The sequence below is a fragment of the Gossypium raimondii genome, chromosome 7, assembly GCF_025698545.1.
Source record: "Gossypium raimondii isolate GPD5lz chromosome 7, ASM2569854v1, whole genome shotgun sequence".
Taxonomy (NCBI): domain Eukaryota; kingdom Viridiplantae; phylum Streptophyta; class Magnoliopsida; order Malvales; family Malvaceae; genus Gossypium; species Gossypium raimondii.
The window spans coordinates 46,692,541-46,712,533 of record NC_068571.1 but is presented as its reverse complement, the minus strand read 5'-3'; the positions used below and the strand labels follow the sequence as shown (position 1 = coordinate 46,712,533).

At 32.7% G+C, this 19,993-nt stretch overlaps 1 protein-coding gene across 4 annotated transcripts; it reads right to left on the bottom strand.

Annotated features, from left to right (window-relative positions):
- Window positions 1-4,166: 4,166 nt before the first annotated feature.
- On the bottom strand, window positions 4,167-18,899 carry LOC105787076 (uncharacterized). 4 transcript variants are annotated; one of them, XR_008197821.1, is made up of 6 exons: window positions 18,623-18,897; window positions 17,680-18,537; window positions 16,728-16,836; window positions 12,690-12,792; window positions 12,195-12,556; window positions 5,339-5,475 (listed from the first exon to the last, which is right to left on the bottom strand). XR_008197821.1 is itself a non-coding variant. In XM_012613524.2 (5 exons), the coding sequence occupies exons 1-5, from the start codon at window positions 18,703-18,705 to the stop codon at window positions 4,399-4,401; spliced, it is 1,299 nt and encodes a 432-aa protein (XP_012468978.1). In that variant the 5' UTR covers window positions 18,706-18,894; the 3' UTR covers window positions 4,167-4,398. The 4 variants fall into 4 exon arrangements, 1 of the variants encoding a protein (XP_012468978.1); XR_008197820.1 differs by having other exon boundaries at window positions 12,195-12,507; XM_012613524.2 differs by lacking the exons at window positions 12,195-12,556; window positions 12,690-12,792 and adding an exon at window positions 4,167-4,511 and having other exon boundaries at window positions 5,340-5,475; window positions 18,623-18,894.
- Window positions 18,900-19,993: the final 1,094 nt, after the last annotated feature.

Here is a 19,993-nt window from a genome sequence, read left to right as displayed (position 1 = left end):
TGTTTTTTTTTTTTAAAATTTGGTGGTGTTGTGTTATTTAAAATTGCCCAACAATTAAATAAATGCTTTGATTTCTCTACTTGCTTTGTTTGGGAAAAAGTTAAATAATGAAGGAATGTTTGGATTGTTAAAGTTGCCTAAAGTGTAACTTAATTAATTGAAAATAAGAAACTCGAAATCGATTGGGGTATGAAGGATGATATCGGTTTCATGTTCTTGTTTTTCTAAAATTAATTTTGGTTTTAGATTTTTTTGATTTATTTTGATAAAATGAGCTCTACTTTTGAGCTGGTTGTTCATTTTATCTTTTAACCATGAGGTCAAGAATTTGATAATATTCGTTCATGCGAATACAAAACATTTCATAATCATTACTGGACACTTTAATTTTGACAAAAAAATTATTTTAAGATTTTTAAATATTATTTGACAATTTCATAGCCTTTTTTATAATTATTTTTAAATTTCAAGAATTTTTGAATTATTTTAAATATTTTTAATTTAAATTATTCATTTTCATTTTAATATAAAATGTTTATTTTTATATCATAAAAATTAAACTTAATTATTTATTAAATAAAAAATAAAATTTGGTTTGATTTGGGTAATCGTGATTTTAAACGTGCATTTAATAAGTCATTCAAATACTTAGGTTCGATTCAATTTTTTGTTTTTTGATTTTTCTTGCTCAGTCCTATAGGGTATTGGTTTGAAGAAGGGCTTTGAATCTATTGATCCGAGAATCAATATAAATTAATTGAATTGGGCAAAAAATTAATTGAACCGATCAACTAATTGAATTGACAAATCGATAATGTGAAGCCTGGTTCCAAAAATCTTACTTTCTACCGCCATAAATACCCTCCTTGCTTGTTTGTGCTCTTTTATATGTCCCCCAATAATTAATTATTAACACATGGATTAATAAATTATGGAAAATTAATTGTTGAATTGCATAATATAGTAGCTAAGTCATAAGAATTTGTGTAATCAAAAATATTTGGTGTAATTCATGTTACATGTTATTAATAAATATTGTAGTGAGATAATATATATTGTAACAACATAAAAGTCTTACGGGAATTTATAAAGTATATATGGTAAGAAATTATGTAATAGTGTAATATATATTATAATTTGTGTTACACAATATGTTTTGCAATAAATACCTGAATGAAGTAATATACATGATAATACAAAATTTTTATGTTTATTTATAAGAAATTGTGTAATCAAATAATATGTTGTAATTAGTGTTACACAATATATTACAAGATCCACTTGGGTTCGAGCCTTCGAGGCAGCAAATGGTGAACCTTTATTTGGTCAAGTCCATAGTGTGTGCATGTGGTGTGGGTATGCTCCTACCATGTGCGAAAGTATTAACTTTTAATTGTATAGTATAAAAAGGAATCTTATGAGAATTGTTCTATTACAAAATATATTAGATAAGTGACAAAATTATATAATTAGGTGATATATGTTATAATTCGTGTTTTTGTAAGGAGTAATATATATATATATATATATATATATATCTTATAATGAGTAGTAAGCTGTTAAATAGATGAAACCTTAGGGTAGAAATTTCCAACAAACGTTCTTCTAGGTGAGTTGAAAGTTAATGTTGAATGGGTGGTCTAAAACAAATGTTTTCCAAAGCAAGTCATCGTTTTCAAGAATGTGTAGAATTTTTATATGTAATGGATCAGGGATTAATGCTTTTAAAAATCTTTTGTATGTATCAAACAAATCCCATTTTAGATTTTCTTGAAAAAAAATTGTTCGAAAATGGAGCATATGTTTTAATTTGATAGTTCAAATGATAAGATAAAAGTTTCGGTAACTGCGTCAACACGGATGCATAGTCTTCACATATCAATGGACAAAGCATATTGAAAAATGATGTTGTTGAACACTTAAATGAGCTGAGCTTGCACTGATGCAATTTATTGAACTAATTATGATATTGAAAGTCGCTATAAGTGTTGTCTGAGGACTTGAGGGAGATCAAGCATCGACTTCAAACAAGATATAAGGTGAAGGAGAAGTAAACGAAGGAAGGTTGCGTGAAGGTCTAAGGATTAACTATTCCTTGTTTGTGATTGGTTGAGCCTAGTGTCATTATTTGGTAGGACTACTCTTACAATTCGCTTCTTGCTCATGCACTCTGATCCTTGGCAGCTGCTATTGTTGGCTCTTGATAAAGACCTGTTAGCCGTTTATTATATGACAACTGTCTGTTGTGGATCCTTTTTTCTCTGGGATTGAGTATCTTATTTGGGCTTAATCTTTATCCTTTTAGGCTTAATATATTTGGTATAACAATGCGTCCTCCCTTCAAGTCTGGGGCAAGTTATAAAGTGAATTAATGAGAACCAAAATAAATCAATCACTCAACCCTTTTGTTAAAGTATCCATTGTCACTCTCAATCATGAAGGGACTTTGTAAATGGTGAGTGGAAATGGTATGTAAGGAGATTTTGTAGTCATGAAACACCTCATTGTTGAATGTATGATGATAGCAATGTTGTATTGTGGAGTAATTGCAAAAAGTTTGCTAGAAGTTTGAGCTACATCAACTTGATTGAACTAGTGGTATGTGAATCACAATATGCATTTTCCGGATCAACCAGTGGGGGTTTCGAATCAGGGTAAAGTTGTTAGCATGAATTGTGTCCTCCTAAGGTTATGCATCTTTCTAATTTACTATTAGAGAAGCAAAATGTCAAAACTGTTGTGCAATGGATGTGTTTGGTAGAATAGGAGTATGCTACTAAAATTGACTAGTATGATAATGGATCTCTACAAGATTGAGTGTGTATATTTCCAGGGGTTATGCCGTGTCTTGTGAGGGAGTGTGGTATCCTTTTTGGAGTAATAAGTGAAGATGCATCCTTGTAGGGTTGAGGATGTATTCCTAAGAGACTAAGAATTTATCCCTTTAAGGAACAAGATATTATCTCCTGAGAGATTAGGAAATTATCCCTCGAGGGATTAGGAAATTATCTATGAAGGAATAAGGAATGACCCCTTAAAGGGTTAGGAAATGATCTCCTGAGGGATTACGGATTTATCACCCGAGGGATAAGGAAATGATCCCTTGAAGGATTGAAAATATTTCCCCTAAGAGTGTGAGCTGGATCGATTAAATAGGAGTAAAGTTTAGGAGTTTATCTATTTTGATAGTATTTTATTAATCTCAAATAAGGTGCTTAGTTGAGGGATGACATATTGTCTGCTACCTTAGAATGTATTTTGATGTGAGAGAATGCATTTAAAAATGTTTGAATGTTCTTCGTTGCTAATTTGATTAATTTTATGATAGTTATTAATTATCACATAAATCACACAAGTGTTATGTTGCTTCGGGAAAAATACATGTAAGCATGGTAGTTGTGTCTAGTGCCAGTTGTAGGGTGTATGAGAGTTACGGTTACATGTAACTTCTTTCTAATAACTATTGTATAACACCTTCTCTTGATCGCCAGGTGAAGAGGCTCATATAATTTGTTTTTGAAACCATTTGATCCAAATGTTTTGTCTTACCATGCAAGGTTGCTTTACAGAGTTGTGTTCCAATGCTCTCTCTATATACGTGTTTGTGTTGAAAGGTAACAATGTGAGTTGTTTTCATTGTTGATCTTGACTTTTTACTTGCCATTGTCGATCTTCGTCCCTACATCTCTTCCCCTTTTTTTATGGCTTGGTTTGGGGAAGCGTAGGCATTTGGGTTTATGCTAAGGTACATGCTCATGTGATCTTGACGTACATAATGGTACTACGGTAGTGTTTGGAGATATGTACACGCATCATGACTTGTCATACATTTTGAGGTTGTATACTTTGTATTAGATATGACTGGAAGTACCTTGTGTGAATTAGCACGCAAGCGTACCTCGACACCCAAGTTCAGTGTAAATTTCTGATGACTGAATTTCATTGAGATCCAAAAGAGTATCAATTGACAAGTCTGACTTAAGACCACAACACCCACGGGTTTTGAGTTACCTTTATTTATTTCAACAACCTCAACTCTGATTGATGTCAAGTTTAACTTAATATTTTTGACTTTTTTTCTTTTCTTTCTTGCTTGCTGATGTAATCTCTTTTCTTCTTGTACCAAAGAATCGAAACAAAATTGTGTCTGACCACCAAGAATCTAGTTATCCAGTCAATTGTTTCTTTCTGATCTAACCACCAAGAATGAGTAGAGTTCTTCTACATTGTGAAGATCCGTGCAAGACAAACAAAAGAGAGTAATTCTATGATCCTCACACACTCCTGAATATGCATTACAACAAAGCATTTTGTGAAATTATTGATTGATCTCCATGAACAACAAACATCAGATCAACCGTCGTTAAACACGAAAAATTATTATCCATCAAACTTCCCTTAGCTGTTCTCCTTAACTAAAGAAAGGATGTGTTTTGCAATCTCTGCAGAAGCATCAGGTTTTGCAGCATTCAGAGCCCTCTGGGACATCTCTGCTAGTAATCTCTCATCCCCTGTCACAATGCGCACACATGATATAAAACCAAATTCAAGCATTTTCCACTATTAGGGTAGACCCTGTAACAGTGATAAATATCATGAAGGTTCTTGTACTAGGAGTTAGATTGCATTTTGCCCCCCTTTACTCAAAAAATAGTCAAATTAGTACCTGTACATTAGATTAAAAAGCAAACTTATCATTTCTTTCTGTTAAAAATTTTATCAATTTCTACCATTAAAAACTAGCTTGGTCGACAGAATAACTAAACAATTACATGAGGCATATCACGTGTACGTCATTTTGACATATAGGACCGGTTTACTCATTGATCTAACATACATGGACTAATTTGCCCATTTTTTAGTAAAAGGGATAAAATGCAATCCGACTGTACTAGGTCCTCCATAGTACTTTTACCTAAAAATCTGTAATATCAAACTAGATGCATGCAGCAGATGTGTTTTTTTTTTATTGCATATGGCCAGCAAAACAAAACCGAAATCCTCCATTGTGATACTCACTCTATTGTTATACTCCTTTTAACTTTTCCTAGCGAACTACTAATTTCAAGCCAATTAATCTTTTGAACATGCATCGTATGATTATTTCTGGAATTTCACAGAATTGTCCCAAGTTGATTATCAACATATACTTGTAAAAATGGACTTATGTATGTTTCAAGAATAACACTTGCATGGCATGAAACAAATATGTCTGAATACATGGGTCTATTAGGCACATTCGGTAATCTGATTTACCATCAATGATCTCAAGTGATTATCAGATTTCCAGTCTCCAGTCATAACACTAATCATAAATGCAAGCAACAGCTGTAAAATACCTAATATTTCGCATATAGCTAACCCAAGGGTGGTTGAATCAAGTTCATCCTCAGTTATAACCCTTGAACCCGCTACATCTGCCATTAGAAAAGCATTTTTGTGTTGATGCCCTTCTGCAACATTTGGTGATGGTACCTACAGCATCCAACAGACAAATAAGTACACAACCAGTAAAAAATAAAATGAGGCAAAAAGTAGTAATTTAGGTAGAATCTTGACTCTCATAAGAAGAATGACTTGGTTAATTCTAAACTTATCTTTAGGCACAAACTCAAGAAATTGTTACAACAGAAGGAAAAAAAATCAACATAATGTGAAAATTTGCCTCTGCCTACAAATGATTAAAGAAAAATAAAAACAAAAATGTTTTGATGCTTATATTTTAAGGATACCAACAAAAATGAAATATCTGATCATTGCGCCAGCCTAATCAGAACCAAGGCAGAACTTTTTAAGCTTCCCGAGATTTTATGAAGACAGTTGAAGAATCATGGGCTAGCAGGTTAGGGGAGATCCTTTAATAAGGTTAACTTTGGTTGCATCTCCAAGAGAGTTGAAGAGAAGAGAATTGAAATTAAGAATATTCAGTCTCAGCTTATGAAACAGCCTAGTGAAGAGATTGTTGCAGCTGAAAAGAAAGCAAGGCAGGAATATTATGGATTGAGGGTGGCATAGGAAAAATTTTACGGACAGAAGGCTAGCGTTCAATGGATAAAGGATGGGACCAAAATACTTCCTTTTTCCATAAGCAAGTGATGATTAAGCAGAAAAGGCAGACCACTCATGTTCTTAAAGCAATGGGAATAAACTGGAATGTCTTGGCCAGATTATTGAGGAGATTATTGGCTTTTCCGAATAAACTTTGGGGTAAGCTGATCCAAACATTGTTAAGGTACCTAATGAGCTGTTGAAGGAACTTATATACCCGGAACTGTTTTTGATGAGGTGAAGGAACAAGTAGTGGAACCTGTTACAATTGAGGAAATAAGAAAAACTATTCTTGCAATTAATGGTGATAAGAACCCAGAACCTTATGGATTCACGGCAAAAATTTTTCAATGTGCTTGGGATAATGTGGGTGAGGCAGTGGTGACAGCTATACAGTTCTTTTTCTCCACGGCAAGTATGTTTCCTGCTTTCAATGCAACAGTTCTGCTTTGGTCCTGAAGGTTCCCAACCCGGGCAAGATGACAGATTTGAGGTCCATTTGTGTTGCTACATAGTCTATGTTATGATATAATTTTGGGATTGTATGCTTGATATTAGGCTATAATGTAAGGGATTGTAATTGTGTAAATTTGGCTGTTAATTAGGATTTTAGAGATTACTTTATTTTGTATATTCTTAAATTGTATAAATATCCCTCTAAGCTAGAGGGACAATTAAGTTACTCTTTCAGATTCATCTCGTTCTTTTTTTCTCCTTTCATCCTTCTTCTTCCCTTTCTCTCCCACGGCAACAACCATCTTTGGCAATGGCCTCCTTTTCTCCTCAAATTCACATGGTATCAAAGCCTTTTAACTCTCACCCCACTTGCCACTGCAACGCCCACCCCCAGTCGACCCTTCTGAATGAGCACCAAAGTATAAATTCTCTCAACCTTTTCAGGAATTAATGGCCTCTAAAAGGATTATTATACCCCACGAACGCAGTAGCTGAACTTAAAAACTGTCAATTTATTGAAACTGGTCGCAGAATGTTTATTCATAACAAAGTACCACTTCATTTTTGGGAAGATACTGTTATTACTGCATGTTATATGTTGACTGCATACCTTTTTGTCTCACAAAAAGTCATCATTCCATTGTCTACTTTGGTCAACCTTCTTATTCTCTCCCTACTCGAATTTTTAGTTGTACTTGTTTTGTTCATAACCATACACCAGGAAAAAATAAACTTCTTCCCAAAGCAATTAAATGCATTTATTTGGGTATTCTCGACATCAAAAGGGATACAAGTAGGTACAAATTCTATGATCTTATTACTTGCAAATACTTTATTTCTGCATAGTTAACCTTCTTTAAGACTACTCCATATTTCTCATCTCCATCTCTTACCCAAAAGGTTGTTGTTAAAGTCCTCCCAGCTCCTATCTTTTTTATTGCTAATAATACACCTCCTATTTAACATCTTCAAGTATTTTCTCAACACTCCACTACATGTTAGTACAAATTTCTGGTGAAAAAAATCTCGAATACACGAGTGGAACTCGAACAGAAAAAGAAGAAATAGGACAAGACTCCAAGGCGTGTATCAAGTCACTATCTTTAAGGTTATATTCGCCCCCACCTATTTTCGGTATGCAAATGAGTTCCAAGCAAATTAAGCTCGAGGGTACAATGAAGCCAATGACTATTTGCGTTTCGCACTGACGAAAATAGCCCACTACACACTGAACAATGTATGACAATAAACTCAATTTCTATAAAGAATTTTTGCAGTAATACTTTATAAAATAATCTAATAATATTAGAAAATGAAGAAGGAAATAAATAATATTAGAATTTGTTGGTGTGGTTTCCAAATGAAATCTCATTCTTATTTATAGGAATTTTCATGTCTCTTCATAGAGACATCTTTCATCAATAGGTGTCTTTCTGAATAATAATGTCTTTAAAATAAACACATAATTATTTATTTAATATTATAACTATTCAAATAATATAATTCTTTTTCAAAAAATCAAATAGTATAACTTTTGATTAATTAAACCCATTCATTTATAGTTATTGGAACACTATAAATATTTGAAAATGTTCCAACAATCTCCCCCCATTTTTAAAATATTTTGGATTTTGATATTCTTGGAAACCAATTTGCATAAATGAAGGTATATTACGATTGAACCTTCACTTAGTAAAAACATGTTAAAGTTAATCGAAATTGCATGGTAGACTAAGCTTTGAACCAACTATTCCATTTGATTAACCGAACACATCTTACACAATAATTTCAACATCGGTCAATGCATGGTATCTAGGGACACTATTATAGCCATGTGTCTATGTCCTCTTTTCATGAATGTTGTCAGAGCCAAGCCCTTGAGCTCTTAGAAGCGGCCCTTCCACTCACATAGTTAGATCCCATCAAGAGTGTTCCCGTAATTATAACACTCTAACATATTTATGTTATGGGTCCATTAAGAGTACATTACTCATCTTTCCCTTATCATTACGGGTACCTAGCACTTTAATCTTAGGATGAATTTATTTATAGTGCTAATAGTCACATACTAATGATATACTTTGTCTCATTGAACTCAAGACTTGACGTTATACCAAGCGTTGAGTCGAGTTTCCATTATGGGTGACTTTAATTAATGGGCTTAAGTCACATCCCTTTTGAGGTCCTTTTTACTGCATCTCTAGTAAGACTTTTTGTCAAAAGATCTGCCAAATTTTCACTTGACCTCACATAATTAATAGTGATCACTCCATCAGAGATTAATTGTCGAACATAACTATGTCTTAATCCAATATGTCTAGACTTTTCATTATATACTTGGCTATATGCCTTTGCTAGAGTAGCCTCACTATCACAACAGATAGAAATAAGTGAAATTGACTTAGGTCATAAAGGTACATCATAAAGCAAATTTCTTAACCATTTTGCTTCTTTAGATGCACCGGCTAATGCAATAAGTTCTGCTGCCATGGTGGAATCAGTAATACATGTTTATTTCTTAGAACCTCAAGAAATGACTCCTCCACCAAGAATGAAGATCCACCCATTAGTAGATGCATGATCTTCCAAACTTGTAATCCAAACTAGCATCTGAATACCCTTCTGAAACTGGAGGATATCCATTATAACACAATCCATAGTTAATAGTTTTCTTTAAGTACCTAAGTACTCTATTCAAAGCTTGCCAATGCAAACTATTTGGATTGTTGTGTACCTACTCAATTTTCCAACAGCATATGCAATATCTGGTCTTGTACAAGTCATTATGTACATAAGACAACCAATTAGACTTGCATATTTCAATTGATCAATTTTTCTACCAGCATTAGGTACTAATTTTATTTGAGGATCCATGGGTGTAGATGCTGGTATACAGTTGAGAAGATCAAACTTTTTAAACACATTTTCAATGTAATGTGATTGTGATAAAGCTATAGTGCTTTCATCTCAGGTTATTTTAATCCCAAGAATAACATCTGTTACACCCATATCATTCATAACAAAATTGTTTGACAATAATTTCTTTGTGTTTTCTATTTGTTCCAAATCTGTGCCAAAAATGAGCATGTCTTCTACATATAAGCAAATTATGACACATTTTCCATTTTCAAATTTGCTATATATGCACTTATCAGATTTATGTATTTTATAGCCATTAGCTAAACAACCTTGCCAAACTTTTGGTGCCATTGATTTGGTGCTTGTTTAAGCCCATATAAAGATTTAACAAGCTTACATACCTTATGCTCTTGTCCTGAAACAACAAATCCTTCCAGTTGCTCCATGTACACTTCCTTTTCCAATTCACCATTTAAAAATGCAGTTTTAACATCCATTTGGTGAACAACCAAATTATATATAGAAGTAAGTGATATTAAGAATCTAATTGTAGCAATTCTTGCTACTGAAGCATAGGTATCAAAGTAATCAATACATTATTTTTGTGTAAAACCTTTGGCTACCAACCTTGCTTTAAATTTATCAATGGTTCCATCGGCCTTCATTTTCTTTTTGAAGATCTATTTACAACCTATTGGTTTGGAACCTGGTGGAAGATCAATTAAGATCCAAGTTTGATTTCCCATTATTGAATCCATCTCAGCATTTATTGCTTCTTTCTAAAAAGCAGAGTCTTGAGATTTCATTGCCTCTTCGAATGTAATAGTATCAGATTCGGTATTATAACAATAAGGTATCTTATTGTATACACCTTTTCCTTCTACAAGAAACATAATGAAATTTGGTCCAAAATCTTTGACCTTTTTAATCCTCTTACTTTTTCTTAATTCTTGACAAGATTTATCATTATTATCAATTTGTTCCAATGAAATCTCATTTTCATTTGAAGAATGAATTAATTGTTGTGATTGTAATTGTCTTGATATATAATTAAATCTATTTTCATCAAAAATATCATCTCTTGATTCAATAGCAGTATTAATTGAAATTGAATCATTTGATTCAATTACCATAAACCTATATGCCTTGCTATTATATGCATAACCTATAAATATGCATTCAATTCCTCTTTCACTTAACTTTTTACGTTTAGGTGTTGAAACTTTAACAATAGCTCTACAACCCCAAACCTTCAAATAATTAAAGTTTGGTTTCCTTTTCTTCCATTGTTCATAGGGGATTATTTTAGTTTCCTTATTAGGAACTCTATTCAATATATGGCAAGCTGTTAGAACAACTTTTTCCCAAAATCCTGTCCAAGACCTGAATATGATAACATTGAATTTACTATTTCAGTCAAGATTCTATTTTTCTTTTCAGCTGCACCATTTTGTTGTGGTGTGTAAGAGGTTGAAACTTGATGGACAATTCCAGTGAATTCAAAATAACTTGGATGATAGTATTCTCCACCTCTATCCGATCTTAAACACTTGATAAATGATTCACACTAACGTTCAACTTCAGACTTATAAACTTTAAATTTATCAAACGTTTCATCTTTTGAATGCAATAAATATACATAACAATATCTAGAACAATCATCAATAAAAGTAGCAAAATATTTTTTTCCACCTAATGTAGGAGTATTATGCATATCACATAAATCACTATGTATCAAATCAAGCAATTTTGTTTTCCTTTTAACCTTAGGGAAAAGGGTTTCTTGTAATTTTAGTCAACATAGATGTATTGCATTTTTAATATTATTATTAAAAATAGGAATTAAATCTAACTTATACATGTCATTCAATTTTCTATAATTCAAATGACCTAATCTATAATGCTACAAAAAAAAAGATTTCAACATATAAATAGAAATAGTATATTTTTTCTTATTAGTAATATTGAGTTTAAACATACTCTCATACATATATCATTTCCTCACAAAAATTCCTCCATTAGATAAAATAAACTTATCTGCCTCAAAAACAAGTTTGAAACCAAACTTATTCAACAGACTTTCTGACACTAAATTCTTCCTAACTTTTGGTACATAATATACATCATTTAAGGTTAAAACCTTTTCAGAAGTGAATTGTAGTTCAACAGACCCTTTGCCTTTGATTGCTGCGGTGGAAGAATTCCTCATGTACAAGACAGTCATTTTCACATCGTGTGAACTTTGTGAACATGCTTTTGTCTTTGCACACATGTTTGGTTGCTCCGGTATCAATCCACCATGTATTATCTTGTATCATATTAATTTTAGATATCATTGCAACAAACTTTTCGTTATTATCAGCCTTAGAAGATGATTTCTTCTTTAAAAATCGACATTCATTCTTGAAATGTCCCGATTTTCCACAATGATAGCATGATCCCTTTTGTTTCTTGTTGAACTTAGGTGCTCTATCAGTCTGTTTGAACTTTCTTTTGAATGGTTTAGTAGTCTGTACTTCCTTCGTAACATGCACTGGTATTTTTAGAATTTAGGTTCTGATCTTGTTTTCGATATTCTTCTTTAATATGAAGATGATTTGCCAGAGCCTCAAGAGGTATTTCCTTTTTCTTATGTTTTAGACTTCTTTTAAAGTCTTTTCAAGATGGAGGAAGTTTGTCTATTATGGAGGATACATCAATCATTTCATCCATTTTCATATCATATTGCTTGAATTGATTCAGCATCTTTTCAATATCACGGAATTATTCCATAACAAAACGACCATAAACCATTTGATAATTATTAAAACGGCTGACAAGAAATTTCTTACTTGTAACATCTTCGGTCACGTATCTTGTCTCCAATTTGTCCCATAATTCTTTAGTGGTGACCTTGTTTTTGTAGGTGTCGAACAAACCATCAGATAAACCATTCAATATGTGGCCCATGCACATGTAGTCAACATTATCTCATTTGTCTTTCTCGGTTGCAGCAACAAATTCGTTTTCATTCTCTTCAGGTCTTGGAGTATCCAAAACATAAGCAATTTTTAAAGTTGATAATAAGATGTGCATCTTTTTCTGCCATCGTCAAAAATTGCCACCATCAAACCGATCAAGTTTGACAAAATTGGAAGCCAACTCCTTTAGTGTTCCATTTTCATGTGTTGTGGTAGTCATCATGAGATATAACCTTAAAATTGTTAGTACAAATCTCTGGTGAACAAAATCTCGAACACACGAACGAAACTCAAACAGAAAAAAAATAGGACAAGGCTCCAAGGCGTGTATCAAGTCACTATCTTTAAGGTTATATTCGCCCTCACCTATTTTCGGTGTGCAAATGAGTTCCAAGCAAATTAACCTCGAGGATACAATGAAGCCAATGACTATTTGCGTTTTGTACTGACGAGAATAGCCCACTACACACTGAGCAATGTATAACAAAAAACTCAATTTCCATAAAGGATTTCTGTATTAATACTTTATACAATAATCTAATAATATTAGAAAATGAAGGAAGTAAAGAAAGAATATTAGAATTTGTTGGTGTGTTTTCCAAATGAAATCCCATTCCTATTTATAGGAATTTTCATGTCTCTTCATAGAGACATATTTCATAAATAGGTGTCTTTTGAATAATAATGTCTTTAAAATAAACACATAATTATTTATTTAATATTATAACTATTCAAATAATATTATTTAAATAATTATAATTCTTTTTCAAAAAATCAAATAATATAACTTTTTATTAATTACACCATTCATTTATAGTTGTTGGAACACCATAAATATTTGAAAATGTTCTAGCACTACAAATGCTCCTAATCCTTTTTCTCTAGATACAAGTCAAGTAGATGTCCCAAGTGACTTATCCTCTTCACAATCATATTTTCTATCTCCAGTCATGCCTTAAACAGAAGAACACATTCCACCAAACAGCCTCAAAACAATATTTTTTATCCAAAAATTTTTAGGGAAAAAATATTTTTAATGGGTAAACGTTTTTGAACGATCTAACGAAGTTTGTTAAGTTGCCCCGTAATTTTCGGGTTTTCAGCGATTTTCATTGACTCTTAGCCTGAAGTTTTCATTTATTTTTGCTTTTTTATTATTCCTTTACGCATTCTAACACTTTATTATTTCTTATGTTATTAGGTTAAAGCATGTTGCACATTCCTTCTTTCGTGCACCACAATTCTTTGGTGTCTAGCCGATTTTGTACTCCTAATGCCATATAGGTTTGTTTTGCTATTTGATTTTAATACATTCTGATTAGTTGATATAAACATTTTAAAAGATTCATAAAATTAATTCTTACCTCATTTAGAATTTAATTTAATTTTTGAGTGCGTAACAATGATGTTTGCTTAATTTTTCTTTTTGAGTGTTGTGTTCTTTTCAAGCTTTCACAATGACTCATGATACTTGTAGTAACAAAAAGAGTAATAATTTGATTGAAAAGCCATCAGTTACCATGGAGAACCTTGTTGGTTTCACGATGAAATTGCAAAACGACCTCTACGAGATTAATGATAAGTTTGAACACTTGATTGGCAAGATGCAACGAGATCTAAATGCTCGAGAGGCTAAAGACAAACAACGAGATGCTATACTTCAAACAATGAGCAATACCTTGAATTGCTTGGATACTCAAATTGAACATTTGGCTTGTAAATTGGACAATGATGATGGTGTTGAGATTGAACAATCTCGTGCTCATGGAAATCATGCTAGACATGCCCCTCGTACAAATGATGAAACTTTGGTTAATAATGACTATAGGCATCCTTCTTTGGCTAAACCAAAATTTTCTATTCCACAATTTCGTGGAAAGAATAATCTTAAGACATATTGTGAGTGAGAATAAAAAGTATAACTTATGTTCTGTTACTATAAATTTCTGGGAGATGAAAAAATCTCATTGACGACCCTTGAATTTTCGGATTATGTGTTAAGTTGGATGCAACTTGGAATTAATCGTCAAAGAAACTACGAAAGGGAAATTGAAACATTGGATGAGTTGAAGCAAGTGATGTGAAAGTGTTTCGTTCCTTCTCATTACTACAAAGAGGTCAAAATGAAACTTGCCATGTTCAAGGCAACCAATCAATTGATGAGTACTTCAAGGGGAGATGGACAAACAAAAGGAAGAGTAAAATTGATCTCTCACCTATCGTGAAATATTAGTGGTGTAGTCAAAAAGATCATGAAGGTTCTAATGTCCAATTAAATATTCAACTAGAGAAGAAAGTAAATACGACTTTGTGTCTTTTGTTGACTTTCACTCTAGTGAAAAAGAGATTTGTGATGGGAAACTTTGTGAACCGAAAAAAAGATGAAAGTGAGAATTTTTTTCTTGAATCTATGGATATAGAAACATTATATTCTCCTATTGATATGTATTGTATTAAAATTAAAATTTATAAAACTTGTAAGGGGATATGAGAATTCAGGAAAAATCATGTGAAAAGAACAAGAGAAAAGAGACATTGAGTGATAAAAGTTTACTTGATGGTCCACTTTTGGTGGGTGAAAATACATATAAAGTAAAATTGGAGAGTTCTCAAGTGAGAAAAGAAAATGAAAAGTAAGGAAACAGCCATACAAAAGTGAGGAATGATTATGTTTTAATTAACCATAACTCAAATTTGTTTAGTGGTGTTTCTTTGTTATAAGATTTCAAGGATTCATTAACGGACTTCCAATTACGTTACTCTGATAGACAACTTTACTTGTGGAAGAGAGGTAAGTTGAATATTGATAATTCTCCACAAGTGCTACAATGTAAAAAAATGTAAGGAAACATTAGGAATTGATTTAAGAAGGTATACCTAAAATGTTTTTGATAAGTATGTTACTGATTTTGTTTGTAAATATTTCCTTACGACATGCTTTCTCATTGGTCAAGTTTCATTAAACCTTTGTTTGAAAGTTCAATTAGTTTTATGGGTTTATCTAAGTTTGTAAATGGTACTTTTGTCGCATTCGATAGGTTTATTAAAAAATCTTATGCATTTGATCTTGCAATAATATTTTCTACCTTAAACTTTAACTATGAATTTTTACATAATAATCTTAACTTTCTTGATTTTTATTGTTATGTGAAATTCTCGACTCATCGTTGAAAATTCTTATGGATGACCATGCATATTCAAAGAAAGCTAAAAGTTATTTTTTACTTCAACACTCTGTGCCTAACATTTATTTGTTTAATTTTAATTGTTCGTTTTTGAAGGAGAGGTACTCATGTGCCTAAGCATGGATGACCATGCTGATTTGGGGGATCAAAATCATGTCTTTGGTCCTAGAGATAGTTTTGGTGCACAGGAAAACTTAAGTACGTATTTGTTTGTTTTTATTGTTATTAATTCTAATCCTTTTTCTTTTTCTACATGTACGATTCGAAGACAAATTTTCTTGAGGAATGGGGGAATGATGCGAGTCTCGAGGCCCAATTTCAGGCTCCTGGATGTGATGGGCTTGCACTACCTTAAGGCCCAACAACAAGGTTAAAGGCTAAGTAAATCAAGTTAATATTCAATCAAAAGAAATATGTGAGGATGAATCTTTTCGAGAAAATGGGGAATAATACATGCACAAAATGAGTGAAATTTATTAAAGTCAATCAATTTTCAAGCTGAAAAGATTAGTCAACTTGCGGCGAACTTTTAGATAGGATCCAGACATTTATGAGCTTAGATGTCTGCATAGCATTTGAAGAGTTATATTTGGGAGTTTTATTTACATGTACTTAACTAGCTTATACTAAGGTCTCTTCATTGAGTTAATAAAATTCTTTTTGAGTTTTGTATTTAAGAATTTCTTTTGAATTATCTTTTAGAAGAGTTTTAACAATCTTTTCAGATTGTGTGGATCATCGGTGCTAATAATATTATCATGGTTTCCAAGAGATATTTAGAGTGATATGATATCATCATGGTTGAGGAAAATTTCATGAGAAAAAATCTTGTTTAGTTCCCTTCCACTTACGTTAATATTTAACGCTATTATCACTACAACAGGAAGCACAAAATATTTACAAAGTCTTTTATGGTTTGGAATAATAATGCTTCTGGCTACAAGCAATACTCTACTATAATGTTTTTTTCTAAATATTTATTAAACAATGACACAAAGTTCAAGAATTTCCTTCACTGAAATTGGAATAATATGTTCTCAGAACAATTAACCGCCCTAGCTTTCATGTCATCAAATTAGTAAAATGATCTAAGTTAGCTCATTCATGGTTTTGATATTTTTAGAAACTAATGTTAATTAATACCTAAAGAGACCAAAAATTATAACTAACAAACAACAAGAAAAAGAAAGAAAGATAGGGGTAAAGGTTTTCAGTCTACCAATATAGAAGGTTTCCCAGTAGCCAAGATCTCAGAACAAGTCATTGCACCAGCTCGAGAAACAACAAGGTCAGCTGCTGCATATGCCATATTCATTGAATGCAAAAACCTTCATAATTATCAGAGATATATCAAATATTACGGAACTAAAGAATAGACACATCAATAGGCACATAATTATTTAAAGAATCTAACCTTCATTGAACCACAAAATAGACAAGATTAGAATAATAAGCTCATAATTATCTATATCAGCACAACCATGTGAAATTTGCTCTCAAAACTATATACAGTTATAACTACATGAGAAAGAACGATAGATAGCAGATCAAAAGGTAGATTCCAGCAGCTAAGCAAGCATACGATCAAATGAGAAGCTTCATAACCTTACAAGGCAAACAAAATGATGCATATTGACTTAGATATTCGAACAAGCCCAGGGCCATTACATTTTTGTCTTCTCTTCAATGCGAAGACATGAATGTTTGTATGAGTGTCTATAAAACTAAGAACATCCAGAATCAACAAAGCCATGCGTACTTGTGCATGTGTCTACCAAGTTAATATGCCCTTGTGACTAATGTAGAACAATACATTCATTAATTTTCTCCAAAAATCTCTGGTAATGTAAAGTTCTTTCCAATCTAACTACACATAAATTCATAAAGTACCATGTATTTCAGCCTTCTCAACTTTATCTTTATAGTAAATTTTCTTAGATTATTATCTATAACGAGGTGAAAATAAATAAAGTCCTGACAGAGTTCAAAGTTCAGTGTGCTGCAAAGGCATTATTTCTTCCAAAAAGTTAACATAATTGCTTCATCTAGTGTATCGCATTTTCATATTCAAGTGATACTAAGCAGCAGAAGTCTTAAATTAATCAAACAAGCAATATTAATCATATGAACAAATAGGTTAAATCCTGCATCACAAACACAGGGCAACTTACGGTGCCAAAAGCAGCCGAGGGTGGCTCCTAACCAAGCTCTCCATTTCATTAAACGACTCCACCCCTGTTTGCCATATAATAAACCAATTCTCATGTTCCAACAGCAACTGAGAGTACACATTCAACAAGGCAATGTTAACAGCATTAGCTCCTAAAGAACCTCCAAGAACCAAAATCACTTTGATCTCCTCTGAAGAACCCTCCATTTTTTCTAACCATGGAAAAAAATGCAACCTCGACACTGCCTTTGAAACCGAATTTTTCAAAGACAATCGCACGGGATTCCCACAAACAACACATTTTTCTTTTCTTGGGAAACTTTGAACCGTTGAATTGAATGCAACAAACACCAAATCAGCAAACAAAGAGAGAAACCTATTAGCAATACCGGGAACGGAGTTCTGCTCTTGGATCACAACCTTGATCCCTTTCAGCAGAGCAGCTAAACAGACAGGAAAAGAAACATACCCACCAGTTCCAACCACTAGATGGGGTTCAAATTTTGACAAAAGGGTAAAGCATTTGGTGATGGATTTGATCAGAAAGTACGGGAGGAGGAGATTACGGAGAGAGAAGAAAGGCCTGACTAGTTTGAAGGCCGGTATTGATTTGAACTCAAAATGAGCTGACGGAATTGCTGTGCTTTCCATGCTGTTGGGGCGGCCTAGGAAGAGTATTTCGGAGGTTGGGTTGACGAGTTTAAGCTCATCCGCTATAGCTACAGCAGGGTAGATGTGTCCCCCAGTACCACCAGCAGCAAACGCCACACGGAGGCCGTTCAGGGCGTTGCTGCCGCTGCTAGTGGTTTGATCATTTCTTGCTTGTTGTATGGAGAGGCAGCAGGTGATGTTAATAGACCTGCAAAAATATAGAATTCTTTATAGTTAATGGGGATTTGTGGGCAAGCCAAAGAAAGAAGAAGAAGAAGCAAAACTCGGTTTACCTGGGTTTAGAAGGGGAGGAGTAGGATAGTAAATAAGGGGGTTTAGGAGGGAGAGAGATGAGGAATTGAGTTGTGGAAGCCATTTTCAAAGCATTAGCATTTCAGCTGCTCAGGTTTTAGATAGTAATGTGAATAAACGTGGGAGGTTTTGGAGTTGAGAGAAAGGGTTCAAAGTTGAAACAGGGGAGGTGAGGAAGAAGGGGAGATAGGCCATGGTGGGCCTTTTTGCTGTAATTGCCTTCTCTGTTTTCTAGTTTTACATAAACACTACACACAGCTCGAAGTCCAGGGGAATCTTAAATTGGTGGCCCTTTTACCAAATAACCCAAAAAATATTATATTTACAAAAATAACTCAAGTTTAAAAACAATCATCAAAATAACCTAAAATAAACAGTACTCACTCTTTTTTTGCATCAATGATTGCTTAATCATTGTGTCAGACTTAAAAAAATTATTTTTTTGGGTTTTGACCTGTCAATGGCCGGAAACCATGTATTTTTTTTTAAAATTGTACAATACTGATATACGAAAAAGAAAAAAATTTGGGTCTTGGCACAATGTCAATGGCCACAAAGATTACAATCAAATTTTTTTTAATTTTTTTCGTGTCTGAATCAGATATAAAATACGAAAAAAATTAAAAATTTTTTGGGTCTTTGGCTTTATCAATGGCGGCACCCAAAGATACAAGACAAAATTTTTTATTTTTTCGTGTCGAATCGAGATATAAAAATACGAAAAAATAAAAAATGTTTGGGTCTTGGCTTTGTCAATGGCACACCCAGTACATAGTACAAATTTTTTTTTTATTTTTTTCGTGTCAGAATCAGATATAAAAATAAGAAAAAAAAATTAAAATTTTTTTTGTTGGGTGTTAGCTTTGTCAATGGCGGCACCGATACAAGATACAAAATTTTTTTATTTTTTTCGTGTAAGAATCGGATATAAAAATACGAAAAAATAAAAAATTTTTGGGTCTTTGGCACATCAATGGCCAGCACCCGATCTGATACAAATTTTTTTTTCGTATTTTTATATCCGATTCGACACGAAAAAATAAAATTTTTTGTCTTGTGTCTTGAGTGCCGACCATTGACAGCCAACATCAAAATTTTTATTTTTTCGTATTTTTATATCGATTCGACACGAAAAAATAAAAAAAATTTTATCTTATGTCTTGAGCCTCCATTGACCATTGCCAAAGACCCAAAATTTTTTTTATTTTTTCGTATTTTATATCGATTCGACACGAAAAAATAATTTTTTATCTTGTGTCTTTGGTGCTTGCGACCATTGACAGCCAACACCCAATTTCTTTTCTTTTTCAGATATCCAGTATATCAATATTATACAATTTTTAAAAAATACA